An 18,349-nucleotide genomic window follows, 5' to 3' on the forward strand; every position below is an offset into this window, starting at 1 on the left:
CACAGTCAGCTCTCGTCGCTACCCCGCGCCCCGCGGCCCGCACCCCGCGCCCCGCTCCCCGCGCCCCCGCTCTGTACCGCGCGCCCGCCCTCTCCCGTGAATTATGCTAAGCTGTAGAACACCGCCAACTGATTTACTACAAATTATTCACAGTTTTAGCCATTAGAGGGTTAATTGGTAAACAATTGTGTTGCCTTAGTATGGATTTATTGCGAGCCAACGATTATGTCGGCTCTTGCGAAACGGTAGTGCTCTGTACGGTACGCGGCTGTCTGTTTTGTGAAGGTTTTGTGAAGGACATAGTAGCATTCTTGAAAGGAAAGGCATTTTACTTATAATATGTATTTCTGTAACATATTTCTTTAAGTGAAGTCAGAGGCGAGCTCCTTGTAGCATAGCGTGATGTCGGCGACGCGACGGTCGCACTCGGGGCTGGGCCACGATGTGTTCACATCGTTACTACTGGAACCGGCAAGAAACTCCATAACTTACTCTTTTTTAAAATAAATGTATACAGTATAATTTTTACAAATATTATATTTATGCAAGAACAGCGTAAAATAGTAAAATGATAAAAAAGTGAGAATAATAATAAATCAAACAATGGAAAAAAAAGTAAATTTTACTGGGGTCTACACTCTTGATGCATTTGCAAGGCATATTTGACCAATAAATTAGAAGAATCAAATGTACAAGCTACGAAAAAAAAAGCAAAATGAAAATTTTACATACATCAAATAATATGTAATCCATGGTCATATGCATTGGATTGTGCAACTAGAGTCAGTAATATAACGTTTTAAAAGTGCCAGAGATACGGCCTATTTGAAATAAAAACTTTTTGATTTTGATTGATTGCAATACACTATTGCAATCCAATGCTCTAATTTGTCCGTTCATCAAAATACTTACAACCACACGCGTCTCTTGACTTGATTAACATAATTTAACTAATGTGTAGCATGATCAGCAAGGAATGATAATGAGCAGTCATTGAACATTAAAATAATCAAAATGATTATCCACCCGCATGAAAGACCTCTCAAATCAATAACATAGCAAACATAATAACAAAAGCATTAAGATCGCTACAGCGCGCAATGCTTAAAAGAACCATAAAACGAATCAATATATTTCGGTTGTGAGTAAATATTTGTTGACTTAATAAAATAAAATAATTTAAAATTTAATTATAAAATAAAATAGGCTAACAAATGGTTGTTGTTGCCACTCCGCCGCGCGCCGCGTCACTATGAGTCGCGCACACCTGCACGCTGATGCAGACCGCCACGTCTCATGAGTCACACTAATCATGTTATCATTGTTAACATCACCATTCACACCTTATCGGTGATATTTTAATGATCAAGAGGTACGTTCAGTAGATTGTGTTACATGGTCTAAGTTAATGAGAAACCAAAGCAACCCGGCAAATAATAATAATTCACAGGTAATACCTAAATATCACGAATGTTCAAATTAGAGCCAAATTAAAAAAAGAACACATTACTTATCAGTTAAGTTTAAAAAGTGAAACCGTTACTACTGAGACTGTAAAGGGTGTCGATATATGAAATTAATATTGGAGGAGGATAACGAGGAAAAAGAAACGAGTTGTCGCGGGCAAGCGACTAATCCCGGACTTCGCGGCCGCGAGACCCGGGGCGCTGCCCCTCTGTTAAATGAACTTATTGATACTCCTGCTAAATGGTCGCGCGGTCAATGGGAATTAATTGAATATATCACGTGACATATTCCGTTTCTAATTAGACGCGCAGCGCGGGACACCACTAATATACTGCTCACTGCGGCGCGGCTTTGATGTGCTAAATCAAACAGACACGTGAAAATGTAAAACGGTGTTGCTGACAGGGAATGCAGTTTTGCCTCTCAAACATACGTCAGTCGTAACAATGAATGTTACGTTGGAACAAAGCGATAAGAATTCATTAAAACGTTAAAGACGTAAGCTACAAAAGTAAAATAAATGCATGTTGTCCTTCGCAGTGGCTGTGAGGTCGCAGCCGGCGAACACTTGAAGGAGTATCATGGTTCTAGTCAAGAGTCAAATACATTCATATGGGCTTCTGAAATCTGAAGTTCAAGAGATCCGTATCGATGATCATGATGATTCCCTAAAAGGTCATCGCGCTCGTTTAACGAACTACAAGACTCCGGCGATCTTGTTTCTGAATTAGTCTGCTATAGCCGCAGGACGCAACAGCTTAATAGCTCGCCACATTATTGCAACTGCCGACGCAGCTCTTATGACAAAGAACTTAAGATTCACAATAAATTGCCCGAGTCGTAAGTAGAGTTTGTAAGGATTATCTTGAGTGGGACGTCATCTCAGAAGTTAGGTTTAATTAAAGTTGCCACTGAGAGGCGGTCGCCACTTAAAGTCTCCGATTTCTAGTTTAGAATTGCAGTTTGGTAACTATTTGCATTTTGTACTATTCTCATTTATCGTCGGGGCGCTTGTTTACATTCCAAATATTATTGACGTCGGTCGTTTGACCAACAATTATCGCTAAATCCACAAAGAATGAAAGGAAAGTAAGTAATTCATGTAATTGGAATGGAAAATCCCATCTGATAAAGCATCATGTAATTATATCCATCATGATAGAACCTAAAGATATATACATATATTATATTCTCTGTCCACGCTTGTTTTTCTTAAGTATAGATATGTCATCCAGAATCCAACCATCAATAGAATTTAACGGTGTAGCAGTTGATAGTATTTTTATTCAGGTCCAAGCTACGGCCTTCTGCTACGAGTATTCGGCTACGACGCTACAGCTACACATCGAACTAATGACACCTATTGAAGGCGATGGTAACTGGTACGGGTTTCTTGTATTTAAGTTTAATTAACGATATGAAATCTAGCAGTAAGACTTTAGTGCCTCAAGCTAAATGTCAAACTAGGTCATTGTTGAGGGTAGCGAAACATAAAGTGTAGCTGTTTAGTTAATTCAACTAAGTAATAACTACAAGTAGCCACAGAGCTGTAGTGATCCACTGATGAGGGAGTGCGTCTCGTGCTGCCAGCTCATCGTGACGTCATCACAGGCGCGCCTCGTGCGTGAACTCGCGACCACGCGTCACGGCTAGCGGAGCCACGAAGTTGGAGGCGCACATCTCATGCTAAATGAAGCTGTCACATTGTATACAAACAACGGCCGCAAGCAGACTGCTTGTCACCGCTGCTTGCGAACCCTAGTCTTTTTATTTTGAAACGTCACATTTTGTTTGAGCGAACGATGACGAAATAAAATGAAATTCACTGTTTTATCACAATATCAAAAAATCACGAATCGAAAGTAAGCTTTATCAAAAACCAAAGAATGACACTACCTAATTAGCGATAGCAGACAGAGATTAGCACTAATAAATCATGAAAACAGATAAATTTTAATTCTATACTCTATACTTACTAATATATAAAGCTGAAGAGTTTGTTTGTTTGTTTGAACGCGCTTATCTCAGGAACTACTGGTTCAAATTTAAAAATTATTTTTGTGTTGAATAGACCTTTCATCCAGGAAGTTTATATACCATCACGCTGCGACTAATAGGAGCGAAGATACAATGAAAATGTGAAAAAACAGAGCATAAATCATAACTTACATCTTCTAACCACGCGGACAAAGTCGCGGGCAACAGCTAATAGTTAAATATATCGTTGATATAAGGTTTGATAAGGGCCTATCGCAAACATGTCTGAAAAAAGCATGTCATCAGTGACTTTGTTTTTCTTTCATCCTGGGTTTTTAAGATTTCATTATTCCGTACACTGCTAATGTCTTATAATTTAGTAAAACCAAAACCATTTTAAATCACACAATACAAAAAAATGCATATATGGGGCTATTCGAGTGGCGACTATCAGTCTTCATAAGCAGTAGTTATACCTATTTATCTAAATAAGGCCATTAACCGTGTGTAAACTTTTAATGTCCAATCAGCGTAATGTGGGCAATGGGTCAGCGCCGTCCCACATGTGTGTCAGCAGGTTATCACAGGCTGAGCACGTGACAGTCAGCAGGAGCGGGGCTGCCTCGGGCACGCTGGCTGCACACCGTACGCCGCGCGGCGCCAGTGCCCGCCTCATTACGTAGGGGCGCACGTGAGCGACACTTAAACTCCTATTATCACACATAAAGCGAACAATCCGCTAATGTCTGCCCCTAAATACCTTCCTCCTGTCGCCCTCCCCCTCCCTCTGCCCCTACCCCGCCCTCGGTCCCTCAGATTTACATATAATTGCGCACGCGGCGTCATGGCCTCCTGCCGCAGCAGCGATTACTTACGGTAAAACATAAACGGTAGATACTAGTAGATAGTAAGAATGAAACTAGAGTTGGTCCGGCTTTTTTCCTCACTTCTCCTAACTGAGATCACAGATCAGACGCAGGTAGACTAGTTCTGTTACATTCTGTGATTTTAGTCCTACGCTATTAGCATATTAAAAATATTTTTATGTTGTACAGTCCATCAGTCAAGGAAAACTAAAGGTGCTACTGTTAATATACCCTGCGATCAACAGGAGCAGAAAACACGGTGATCTTGTCTCATGTAAAACTAAATGTGATATACTCGATCATACAAAGCAATGCTTTCGGTATAATAATGTGATAAATATTTGGTGACCGGTAGATTCGATAATCTTGCGACAAGTCGGTGTGCGCGGTGCATTTAATCGCATAACAGATGTCGCGCGCGTCGCCGCGTCATTCGTACGCATTAACAGCTTAGCGGACTAATTAGTCGCGTGTCGGCTGCGTACCGGCCATCGACGAGCAGAGGTAAACGAATAGCTGTGGAACAGATGCTTTCCTACATGCCTATAAAGTAGGTACCTGGAGTGATTAAACACTTTAAACTAGTTAGTTCTTTTCTATGGAAGTGTTGGCCTACTACACCCGAGTTATTACTAATTATTTTCTCTTTTTAGGATTAAAAAGAAAGCAGTAATAAATGAAAGTGAAATAGCGGAACAACCAGAGCCAGTAGCGGCTGTGCTCCACACTTAAGTTTTGAGCCGCTTTAAAGTTAGAGGGATCTGGAGATCGCTGCGAGTAAATTCATTATTATACTAAATTATACACAAACTTGTTCGGTCACTTGGTCCTGTTTCATCTTATGGTAGTCTTTGTAACGTTTAACTTATTCGCTGTTCGCCGGTCAAGAATATTCACTTTGTTCGTGTTTTATGTAAAGTTCTTATGATATCAATTCCACATCTTTATTAATTTGTGCACAAGCCGACGTATGACAAGTGATTACGATCGTTGATAACGGAACCTTCGTTGACACAATAATCTTATATCGTGTTGCATTGTTTTGTCCTCCATGTTTAATTATCTTTACAGAAATAAACACAAGAATGCAATCATGAAACAAGTGTTCATCATTATCATATCAATAATAATAATTCTCTAGACAGGCATGTGCCATAGTTTTTCGGCAACTCTTAGGAACTGTCCCACATAGCATCTGGCAGGGCAATAGATTAACTATTTTTACACTCGTAGAATGCAATAGTTTTATTTATTTAATCTACTCTGGATTCTTCATGTCTGTTCTTTTATAGAGCGGGGTTGAAGGATCCTTGGTGTATGCGCCATCACATAATGCTGCTAAAGCGACGCGGGGTAGTGTCGCGAGACACCTGCTGCCAGCAGACGCGACGTGACGCGTTCAGCGGTCGTTAATGTTTGCCATAGAATCTAAAATTTCTTTAATTCATGTGTCAACAACTATTTGTTTTGCCAAAAGAGTGACAGCGTGCCCTAGCTAACGTGAATAAGCAAAAAAAGTAATAAAGTAAAAGTACTTATAGTACATAGTAGTATTCCCTGGCTATAGTAACTCTAGTTTCTCTGGGAGGTGGGCTCGGTCGGCTCGCGGCTGCCGCTCCTTGCGCCGCACAAGAACGGCTTTGGAAATTGAAGTTCCTGCGGAGCCCTCGTAAATTAGTGGAATCCGATGCGATGGGAACAATCAGCGTAATTTGCATTATAAAGGCGCGCGCCGCCGCCGGAGCCTCCAACAGGCATTTTTCTTATTTTCTCGGTCGACTTTTTAAATCTCACCTTGATCCACGCAATGAGTTCGCAAATTACGTGGATATTCCATGCATAAGAATTGGCTCCCCTCTCCCTACAAACGACCACCTGTCATAGCAGGGTCTGATCCAAATGGTGGTTAAGTCCAGAGCGCATCTTGGTACAAGTATTTGTACTCGATAAGAAGCAATTAATTCTTCTGAATTTTGACTAACTAGTGAGAACAGGGACAGAGGAGACTCTATAGTCTATGGGATTGCGTAAAATAATATATTTATTATGATAATACATTTGCGATCGTAGTTCGCAAAATTGCATCGCACACCCGCTTTAATTTCATCAAAAACTTAATCCAATCTCGGCACATAATAAAATGTCCGCGAAATGAATTTCGCCGGGGGGAAATTGTTTTATCCCTGTTTTACGAAGTTATTATTATACGTAAGGGCGGGTGTTGCCAACTACTACCTACGTTTGTTGTATCGACACTGACGTGACCGGTGTGCTCCTGGTTACATCTGCGACAGCCGACAGCATCAGTCAACCCTAGTCAATTCCAGTTCGAAAGCGGTGCCGAGGTTTAGAATACACTTTAATTTATATAGTATATAATGTTTTCTTTTGATAACATACAGATTACAAAAATAGTAAATAAAAAGGCTTGTTTTAATAGACAAGAATGATGTAGGCAAAATATTGCTGAACTCTTCAGCTGTCACTGATATATAATTTATGATCCTTGGCTAAGAACGAGAGAAGTAGATGGAGATTAAATGACGCCACTAATGATTTTACAGTACAGTGTAAGGATGGTTTGAAATGTTATAAAGGCAGTACACGACTACAGTGCGTGTAACGCAGGAGGCCGGCTGCCGGCGGGCTGGCGGCGGCGCGCGGCGCGCTCTCGGCTCCAGCGCGTATAAATCACGCCACTTTATCGTCTTACATTTTTATGATATTTCGCCACAAACAAAGCCACTTCGCATTTGTCTTCCGCCGCATATCTTTGCTCTGTTATTTTTCGTGAACAATGGCCGCGTGGAATCAAATGATAATTTTTAAATTTAAGTGAGTCAGGGGGAGCTCCAAGAGCAGGATCGAGGGATAGGTCTAAATAAATTGTGTAAATAGAACTTAAAGTCGTTCCCAAAGAGTTATGAGCTGTACTTGCGCGAGCACAATTTACATTATAACAATACGTTTAAAAAATTACAAAAAGTATAGATGAAAATATATATTATCTATGCTGTTTAATTTAGTTTTCATGAGATTTACCTACTTAACATGCGCGATTCCATGATAATTACCTATTTTTCACTTACATAATACATTTATATTTGCTGCGTAATCTAGAGCATCGACTTTAACTGTACGAAAAGCCGATTTAGGTGTACACTGTACATACTTACTTGTATCTGAGTGTAAGGCTTGGGTATTGTTGACATGCTCTCGCGATAAAAGGACAATAAATAGGTAAAGTCGTTGCTTTCAGACCAATTTGTGAGAAATATAATAATCCAATATTAAGTCAATGATTGTGAATTAATAGCTTATTCTAAAAAATACCATTTTAAATCAAACTCAGGATCCTATTCCTGTATAATTAAAATAAAAATAAACCTGTCCTGACAGATGTATTTACAATAAGCTAGGTTAGAAATAGCTGCTTCCAGGCACCTAGCAACAATCTCTCCAAATTATTATTATTATTATTTGTATCTCTTTATAGACACGAGACCACTTCATGTGAAGAGACCCGGTCCTTTTTAAAGGCTTGCACGGGGACACAGGTCCAACATGTAGAGGCCTTGTTGAGAATTTTAATCTAATATGTGATGGGGTATCTACTAGGGATCATTCACCTCCGCTCTATGGGAGAATGGACATGAAGAATCCAAAGTAGATTCAAAACTATTGCAAGAATGTGTGTATGAACAATTAGGCTATTATATTTTGATAAGTTATGTGGACCAGTTAGTTGGATTTTCCAGAAAACTATGACACCTGCCTCTCTACACATGGTAATGTAAATAAATTATTATTTCCTTTATTTCATTTAAATACATATAAATTACATTTTTAAATATATATAAAAAAACAACATACATTTAAAAATATAAAAAATAGTGTCCAACCGGCAACGGGAACAGGGCCCAAGCTGCCGGTGGTCAGGGCTCCAGAGAGAGGAACCTCCTCACGATGCGCGCCGTGTCCAGAAGTACCGCTCTCTGAATCAAACCCTTGACCCAGACGCCCAACGAGAGCCTCATAAGGTGTTGGTCGAGGCTCTTGGCTATCAAGCCATGTACACTCACGACTATCGGGACAATGATTGCCGAGTCCACCTCCCACAAGTCGACAACCTCGTGAGCTAAATCCAAATATTTCATTTGTTTTTCTTTTTCCGCTTTCACGAGAAATTATTATTATTATCTTTATTTAAATTAAAAAACATATAAATTATTATTATTATTATTATTTATTTATTTATTTAAAAAATAGAAAATTACATAAAAAATCGCTAAACGGCGATAATGGCGCTCTTTAATGTACATTTTTTTATTGTGTATAAAAACACAATAAATTACAATGAGTGTAGTTGCATTTATTATTCTTATATATTTATCTTATAACTATTACAATATTAAATTAAAGTTATATTCTAGGAACATCAACCTGTTTATATCTACCATTATTTATTACAACTAATTCTTATTGAAATTTCTATTTGGTTAACAATTATAATGTTCTGTTAAGTACTGAATATTACACATTAAGTGCTAGCGCATTTGAACTGTAGCAGCAATAGAATATTAAATAGTTAATTAGACTTATTAATGATAACGTAGCTATGTTAGTATATGGTTTGATTACAGTCAGCCGTGAGATAATTTGTCTTCACAAACACATAACTCTCTTTATGGCAATCCTATTAATTTAGCTCTAGATAGCGGGTTATCTATTGAGAGGAGTTAATTCTGGTGTCGCCATGTCGTGCACTAAGTGTAATAATTTAAGTTTAGTCGCTTTCCTCATCTTTAAGAAATGTTCAAATACTTGTTTGATACATCCATATAGTATTATTCGTATCCATATATTATTTATATACACAACGCGGCATCTCCCTTTCACAACCGCATTAACATTACTTTAAGAGTATTCACACACAAATCGATTATTTAAGTAAGATTGGCAAATTATACTGAAGAGATTACATTATATAAAATTAGGAATATGCTGATAATTCACTTGAACAACTAACCTTATCACTTGATTCAATCAGATAACACTTAGTAAATCCCCGCGTATTGCTTAGTGACCAGGCATATAGTTTAGACAGGCGGATATTGACATTCATTCAGTTAAGGCTTTGTGGATCACACAAATGCTTGTCGTACGCAGAGGTTGAACCCGTGACACGACGTGTACAGTGACCACAACCACTAGGCTATCCGAGCAGTCGACCAAAAAAAAATTAAATCGGAAATTTTAAATGGAGGTAGTGTGTAAATACTGACCTAAAAAAGTATAGCTATCGAACCTCATGTTTATTTTCAACTCATGACAAGTGTGTACTTCCAAAGTTTAAATGTCATCTCCATTCATAGAATCTGAACTGACCAGAGTGTTTGGTTATTGGGCCTGCCGTTACATATCACAGTCGGTCATTTCTGGTTTGAGATCGACTCGTCAGCTCATCATTAAGGACTCCGGTTAGGCCTGTTACTAGTCAAGCATTCCCTTGATCCTAATAAGTGATGACGAAGCGACGCGAGGCGCTACTAAACACGATACCGACTGCAGCCGCAAACTGGAATTGTGTCTGAAGAAGATAACATTGATTCTATTAAAGAAATCTAACTAATTTAATGAGTTCGCTACAGAGTCATCGCTTGTTCTGTTTTCATATCCTTTTTACACCATTTATTTACGAAATTAATGCATGCGAGCAGCCGAGGGTAGATCTCGATGACGTGCAATTGGGGAGACCTATATTCAGCCGACCTACCATAGATGACGCCTTTCAATAAATACACTCCACTCGTTATATAAATATTTCATTCAGTTATTTAAATATACTAAAAAAATGCAGTTTTAATAAAAATATGGCACGTTTTTAAATGAATTAGACTGAAGGTCAACGAATGAAACAATAGTGCACCGAGTGAAATGAAATACCGAGGTATATAATATGTATGAATAAAGAATGATGCGGTCACGGTCCTGCGATAACGAACACAATGGCTATCAGTAACCCAGTAACGAGGCGAAAGAAATGTCAGCCAGGGGCGCTTAACCTTCTCCCAAGTATTGTCCTTCCGCTATACACATTCAGAAAAAATAATAGGCCACACGAAATAAATATATATATTATGGAAAATAACTAGTTTGGATTAAATCTGGTTGTTACAGTTCCTGTAAAAGGAGGTTTTGAGTTTAAAAAAATAAAGTGCTTAATCCTACTCAAAATTATTATTTTAATACCTTTTTTTATAGAGCCTTTTAGCGGTTCGGAGTAACTATTTCAGAAAGTCTTCGGTTACGTCATGGCGGACCAATAGGAATGACTTGAAAACGTAAAAAATTTGACGATCTGTTTCTTGATTGAGTGTCCATAATAGAATAACACCTACTTTCGCAAGACTTTCGCAACGTATTGCAGGCGAATCCGAACATAGTTAATAAACCGCTTCCATGCATAAACAACGAAGCTAGAGTCTGTTAAACACGTTTTATAAACAAATGTTAAATAACTACGATAAAGACGAGTCAAACAGATAGATAAAGAGATTTGTTTACCTCCCGTCTCTCGCCGAGAGCGGCAGTCAGTGTGAGCCGGCGCGCGCGCGTGCAACTCGCCATGCTCACTGTCGTGCTCGCGCTGAGCGCGCTGCTGGCGCTCTACCTGTACGGCACCCGGACCTTCCGGTACTGGCAGGACAGAGGAATCAAACATGACCCACCATTACCATACTTGGGGACAAATAGACAGCAATATTTTATGAAGAAAAGTATGACGCAAATGGCAGTGGAAGCATACCTGAAGCATCCAAACGAAAAAGTTGTTGGATTTTTCCGATCCACGCGACCAGAGCTAATTATTAGAGATCCCGACATTGTCAAAAGGGTACTGTTAACTGATTTTCAATACTTTTACCCTCGAGGACTGAACACACACAAGACTGTAATTGAGCCTCTCCTGCGCAACCTGTTCTTTGCGGACGGCGACTTGTGGCGGCTGCTGCGGCAGCGCATGACGCCGGCGTTCACGAGCGGCAAGCTGAAGGCGATGTTCCCGCTGATCGTGGAGCGCGCCGAGCGGCTGCAGACGCGCGCGCTGGCCGCCGCCGCCGCCGGCCGCCCGCTGGACGCGCGCGACCTCATGGCGCGCTACACCACCGACTTCATCGGCGCCTGCGGCTTCGGCCTAGACGCAGACTCGCTTAACGATGAGGACTCCGAATTTAGAAAACTCGGACGCTCCATATTCCATATCAGAGTCAAGGATGCTATTGTTGCTATGTTAAAAGAAATGTTTCCAGAAACTTTTAAGCATCTTAAATATACGTCACTGACAGAGCAACCGATGCTCGACTTAGTCGCGGCAATTCTAAAACAAAGAAATTATGAGCCTTCCGGCCGGAATGACTTCATCGATTTGATGCTTGAATGCAAGAAGAAGGGACAAATGGTAGTTGAGTCTATAGAAAAACTAAAACCCGACGGCACCCCGGAGCTGGCAACAATGGAGTTATCTGACGAGTTAATAGCTGCACAAGTATTCGTGTTCTTCGCGGCCGGTTTCGAGACTTCTTCTTCCGCGACCAGTTTCACATTGCACCAGCTCGCCTTCCACCCGGAGATACAGAAAAAAGTACAGCAGGAGATAGATGCGGTTCTGGCGAAACATAACAATCAACTCAGCTTCGACGCCATCAAGGAGATGACATATTTAGAATGTGCTTTCAAAGAGGCGATGAGGATATTTCCCCCGCTCGGCTTCTTGATGCGGGAATGCGCGCGAACCTACACAATCCCAGAAGTGGGTATCACTATTGACGAGGGCGTAGGTATTTTAATCCCGTTACAAGCGCTGCACAACGATCCGCAATACTTTGAGGAGCCGGACGTGTTCCGACCAGAGCGGTTCCTCCCCGACCAGCTCAACAAATATAATAAGTTCGTGTACCTACCTTTTGGCGACGGACCTCGCGCGTGTATTGGTAAGTCATCATTTTAATTATTTCCAATAGTGTCAGTAGCCTCGCCTCTTATACATAGTAACGGTGTGTGTGTTCCCGGCAGGTGCGCGCTTGGGGCTGATGCAGTCGCTGGCGGGGCTGGCGGCGGTGCTGGCGCGCTGCTCGGTGACGCCGGCGTCCGCCACGCGCCGCTACCCGCTGCTAGACCCGAAGTCCAGCATCGTGCAGAGCGTGCGAGGAGGGATGCCTCTCGTGTTCTCTCAGAGGAATGCCACTCACTGACCCCTTAAAACCTTCATGGCGAAAATAGCAGAAAAAAAAATCTTACATCATCCTAGATGTAACTACTTGAAATTTGTTGAATAATGATTATATTCGTGTACATAATATGCTAGTAGTGTTGGTACACATTTAATTAACTGAAATTATTTGGAACCGTGTGTTGATTCATTTTTAATTTAGTTAGTATAATTGGCTTCGCAAACCGTACTAATTAAAAAATTAATATATTTAATTTATTTCAGATAACCAAAAACTAAATTCTACTCTATTAGCTACAGAATAAATAGGAAAGAGGACGTGAGACTCGTCCCCAGCAGTGGGACACTAATGGTGATACTAATAATAAACAAAGATGATGGTTCAACATCGTTATATACTTTACAATCTATACATAATTATAATAGTGATAAAAATGTATTTAATCCTCAATCGTAATATGGCATTACCGAGGAATAATATTGTTACCATAGCGACGAATTTGACATTAATATAAACAGGTAATTTGTCCCTTATTCAAGTAAACAATAGGCTGTGACTGGATTGCTGATACTTCACGTAAGTTTTATTTTGGAGTAACAATTTCTAATGTTTGAATAGTTTTTGAGGTTGAGCTTAAATCGGGACAGACGTTTTGTTTCCTAAAACCAAAAACAGAAACAGAGAATGTATTTCTGATCCCGCTATAACAATATATTCATAAAATAAAGATAGCGGCTAAGCGAACACTGTTACGGTCATACATTTGTGGAGTAGGTAACAAATTAAATTTGCAACAAATAAAATATTTGCCATAAAACTAATTTCCTCTCTTTTCGCCTATTTGCACTTCAGTGCCGTGAGTCGTAAAACTTGTAAATAATATGTTTTTAATTCTGCATCTAGTATTAAGTACAATTAAATTAAAACACACAAACAATGACTGTGTTACCTTTAGTGACTCTGTTCTCAGAGTTAAAATAGAGGTAACTGGGTATTCTAAATTAACTGATCACATTCGGGACTAGAGTAGCCTCAAGTCCCACGTATTCTGCTGTTCATAATGCAGACTTGTTAGATCACACTTGAAAGACCGGCATTTCGTGTACCCTTACTGGTTACTGGTGATGGGCTCCTTTTTCCGCACGTTTCCGGCATTCCGCGACCCCCGTGCACTCCAGGAGCACGTGTGCCGCTGATTCTTCATGTTGAAGACAGCCTCTACATAGTGGACTATCTGTAACATTGATGGTGAAAAGGTGTTTATTTAGTGGAATGTGCCCGGTCAGCGAGCCCACCACTATTCGTAAGTTTCGTGTACCCTTTAAAAATGTAATTTTTATAAACCTTTGTATTATTTACCTTTATACTCACACAATTTACTAATGGGTGCTAACACAATGTTTGACTTTCTATAGGTAAGAACACAATTTTTTTTTCTAAGTTTTTCACCAGTCTGGAGAGGTCGCCGAGTCGTATCGGCGCAATATAAAACAAATCTTGAATTTTAAATCGGTATTTGAAATATGTTACAGACGTAACCGTAGTGATCTATGAACTACTGGTTTGTCCTTTAACTGGTTTTCATACTTAGAGAGTATAACGTGGTATCACTGCTGCACTATGACAAAGTTCTCAAGATATTCTAGAAAGATGCCACACAACGCTTATCTCGTCACACGTAACATGTGTACTTAGATGTCTGGACTGATTATAACCTACAATTATTGATATAAATTCACAAATACTCAAATGAGTAACTCATTGAATCAAACTAATCGTTTTTTATCAATCAGTGATCATGGATGTTATAAAGACAATGTAACTAAAATAACGTACGAACTTGTGTTGAAAAATATTTATATTTTCCTGTCGCTGTCGCTTTTTTTTACAAAAATATATTTACACCTAAATGGATTATTAGGAAACGCAAAATAAGACAGTGTTTACAGAGGGTGGGGTATGACTTATTTGCTATATCTACTTAATGAACTACCAACCAAGACAGCAGTACGACCAGTCACCACAAGCAGCACCCGTTCACGAGCATGACGCAAGGGTCAGCCATCACCTCCCTCGCCATATTAGAGGGAAGGAGGTGACCCGACCCAAAACGCCACCGCAGGCAATGACGACTAAGGGACCATGACGCAGCTGCTGCCGGTATTAAAAATGACAAAAGAACTAATACCTCAAACGCTGACTTACTGCACCGTCCCCTCATTAAATACATACATTTGTTATTCAATTTTATTAATAATATAACTATACATGTCAATGTGTAAAGAAACATACGCATAATCGTATTAGAAATAAAACCAAACATTTCTATAAAATAAACATACTAAGCGTATGTGGATCATTAAAAATTATAAAACTGTCACATACAATCAAAATAATTAAGAAATAAAATAACTTAAAAGAAATTAAAATAACAGCAACAACAGCATATAAGCCCACACATACTTATATGTTCCTTAGGATAAACCATAACAGTTTTTATCTACTGCGTATGTTAGTGTACGATAGCTGTCGAACGATAAGCTAATTACAACAGTTCACATTAGATATGAGATCTCACATAATTATGTCAGCACACATATTCAGCGAATGTGAACACAGGACACACACACATATGTATATACAGATGATCTATTTCAAAACGTATCTCGAGGCCGCACTATCTCGATATCATTATTATATTTCGGTAAACACGCATTAGTATAATCCATTATTTTATCAATAATGTAATTAATTTTATTAATAAGCAGATGACAGATATCAGTCCGAGCGGTGCTTTCGGCACACTATCGCGGTTCTACCGATAGGATCACTCTGACACAAAATCACTTACTTCAATCTTACTGGTTAACTTACTTAAAAATCCTAATAATAATATAATACAAAGATGTCAGCATTAAGACACAATGTAGATCCGCATAAACTAGATCGGAGAGCTGCTGCTGCGATCGAGATGTTTGTAAACTGATGAAATTTATGTGACTTGGCTGTTTGGTGAAATAATAGTGGAGTAAAGTGAGAGCGGCCGCGCTCGGAGCTGAGCGAGCGCGGGGTCACACTGACCGCCGCTGACAGGGCACACACTCGACACTTACAGGGTTTGAGAAGCTCTGCAAGAGTTTTACGAAACACCAGAGCCCAATATAGTGCAATTGATTGTTATTGTTTAAGGCAACCAAGTACTATTCTAAGAGCTGCCGCCAGAAGCCGTCAGGTTTCGCGCTCGCGCGCACTAGCACCGCGGCCCACTGCCGAACGAGTTCGCGGGATTGGCCGCTACTCCATTTATTGCCCAATTATATAAACTGCACTTCGCAGCTTTCTCTCTAAGTTTTCTGAATTAATCCTCCCGTATATTTGAAACTTATAGCTGAGGGAGTGCAATAAAGTTGCTGAATAGCAATTGTTACCCATTTGCTGGATACCTGTTTGCTTCGGGCCGCCGCCAGGCCGCCGCGCCGCCGGCCGATACCGGGGACTGCAGGATACGTACCACGAGTAGGCATCACAACAGACTATACCGTAAGGACAGCATTTAAACCAAATATTTCTAAATAAATCAATTTTATTGACTTACATTATTGTATTAATAATTATAAATATGAACTGCTTAAACATATAAACAAGCATTGCAATAAAGTCAGTGGATCAGTAAACCTAATATAGTAATATCACAGCTAAGTTAAAATAAAACTAAATTATAGTAAAACATGAAATTGCACTATCCTAATGCATTTCATAAACTTGCAAATCTGGTGACCTGCGCTTTACTGACTGGGAGACTGGCCGAACTCCATCGTGATCTTGGACAAGTTGTCCAATATGTCACCTGAATTAACTTTTTAAATATTTACATACTTAATTCAGCGCGTATGTCAGTGAGCCATTAAAACTGGCGAATCCTTAAAGCTGCCTACGGTCGGAGATTAAGACTCCATAGAGGCGGTCTAAAGCGAACGGCAAGAATCGATATCGGCAGCGCCGACGCCGGCTCGCGGGTGGAACATGAGCGGAATGCCGCCGATGATGTTCTGCACGATGCTAGACTTGGGGTCCGACACCAGCTCGCGCAAAGTGTTCTCTGCCGGAGACAGCGTGAACTTGGCCAGCACTGCCGCCAGACCTGCCAGCGACTGCATCTGTCCTAGGCGACCACCTGATCAAACAAAAAAAACTTTTTTAAACACAACTCCAAGAATTACAAACACAGTCATTACATTATAAATTCAATGAACCAACGGCCTTGTACGATACAAATGAGATAGAAGTAAATTGATTATTTTCAATGACAACGTAAATAAACAGCAATACTCACCAATACATGAGCGAGGACCATCGCCAAAAGGAAGGTACACGAACTTATGCCTCTTGCCGACCTCCTCAGGCGAAAACCTCTCCGGTCGAAACTCTTTAGGGTTGTCGAAGTATTGGGGGTCGTTATGCAGCGCCACAAGGGGTATGTTAATCTTGACGCCCTTGTCAATGGTAATGTCAGTCCCTGGGATCGTGTAGGGGCGCACGCACTGCCGCAGTAGCATTCCAGACGACGGGAATATCCGCATCCCCTCCTGCAAGACCCAGTCTAGGTAGGTCATCTCTTTGATTGCTTCATAGCTCAGTCGATTATTGTGTTTCTTAAGAACACGATCAATGTCATCCTGCGCCTTTTTCTGCACCTCCGGGTGGTACGCAAGCTGATGCAAGGTAAAGCTGGTCGCTGACGAGGACGTCTCGAAGCCGGCTGCGAAGAAGATAAACGCCTGAGCTGCCACTAGCACATCGTCCATTTCCAACTCCACAGGCTTTGGGCTTCCATCCGGGTTCGTCTGCTCTAAAGATTCAACTACTATTTTACCTCTTTGTTGCCATTCCATTAAAAAGTCAATAAAATCATTACGGCCCGAGGGTTTAAAATTCCTTTGCTTTTGAATTTGCTTGACCAGTGCAACTATGTCGTCTTCCAAGTCTTGTCCAAGGAATTTCATATTCTTAAACACGTCAGGAAAAATGGTCTTAAAGAACACAACGATAGTGCGTTTTAATGTGATATCAAAAATTTTCTTGCCGAGTTTTCTAAATTCGGAGTCCTCGTCGTTAAGCGAGTCCGCGTCTAGGCCGAAGCCGCAGGCGCCGATGAAGTCGGTGGTGTAGCGCGCCATGAGGTCGCGCGCGTCCAGCGGGCGGCCGGCGGCGGCGGCGGCCAGCGCGCGCGTCTGCAGCCGCTCGGCGCGCTCCACGATCAGCGGGAACATCGCCTTCAGCTTGCCGCTCGTGAACGCCGGCGTCATGCGCTGCCGCAGCAGCCGCCACAAGTCGCCGTCCGCAAAGAACAGGTTGCGCAGGAGAGGCTCGATGACCTTGTGCGCGGGAGACAACCCTCGGGAGTAAAAGTACGAGAAGTCAGTTGTGATAATTTGTTTTACAAGATCTGGATCGCGGATGACTAATTCCGGTATGCTTCCGCGGTAGTAGCCCACAAAACGCTCGTTGGGATATTTCCAATAGGTCTCTGCCGACATTTGTGCAATACTTCGTTGCAGTAAATATCGTCTCGCGTCTGTTCCAAAAATAGGTAAGGGCTGCTCATGTTTGACGCCCCGAACTTTCCAATAGTTATGGTTTCTGGTACCATACTTGTAGAGTGCCGCTACCAAAATCACTAATATCGCTAAGACAATCATGTTGCTTTCACTATTCACGACTTAATGAGACTAGTGGAAGTCGGTCATTGATTAAATACTGCACCGGATCCGGCCGATAATGTTTGTCACTCGCCTACCACCTACTGTT

At 40.8% G+C, this 18,349-nt stretch overlaps 2 protein-coding genes across 2 annotated transcripts; one reads left to right on the forward strand and one right to left on the reverse strand.

Moving 5' to 3' along the window:
• Window positions 1–10,608: 10,608 nt before the first annotated feature.
• On the forward strand, window positions 10,609–13,358 carry LOC113503596 (cytochrome P450 6B5-like). The gene is made up of 2 exons (XM_026885646.1): window positions 10,609–12,301; window positions 12,384–13,358. The coding sequence occupies exons 1-2, from the start codon at window positions 10,939–10,941 to the stop codon at window positions 12,560–12,562; spliced, it is 1,542 nt and encodes a 513-aa protein (XP_026741447.1). The 5' UTR covers window positions 10,609–10,938; the 3' UTR covers window positions 12,563–13,358.
• A 2,748-nt stretch (window positions 13,359–16,106) lies between these two features.
• On the reverse strand, window positions 16,107–18,297 carry LOC113503595 (cytochrome P450 6B6-like). The gene is made up of 2 exons (XM_026885645.1): window positions 16,875–18,297; window positions 16,107–16,715 (listed from the first exon to the last, which is right to left on the reverse strand). The coding sequence occupies exons 1-2, from the start codon at window positions 18,238–18,240 to the stop codon at window positions 16,507–16,509; spliced, it is 1,575 nt and encodes a 524-aa protein (XP_026741446.1). The 5' UTR covers window positions 18,241–18,297; the 3' UTR covers window positions 16,107–16,506.
• Between the last annotated feature and the right edge of the window lie 52 nt (window positions 18,298–18,349).

This window comes from Trichoplusia ni, chromosome 19 (assembly GCF_003590095.1).
Source record: "Trichoplusia ni isolate ovarian cell line Hi5 chromosome 19, tn1, whole genome shotgun sequence".
Taxonomy (NCBI): Eukaryota; Metazoa; Arthropoda; class Insecta; order Lepidoptera; family Noctuidae; genus Trichoplusia; species Trichoplusia ni.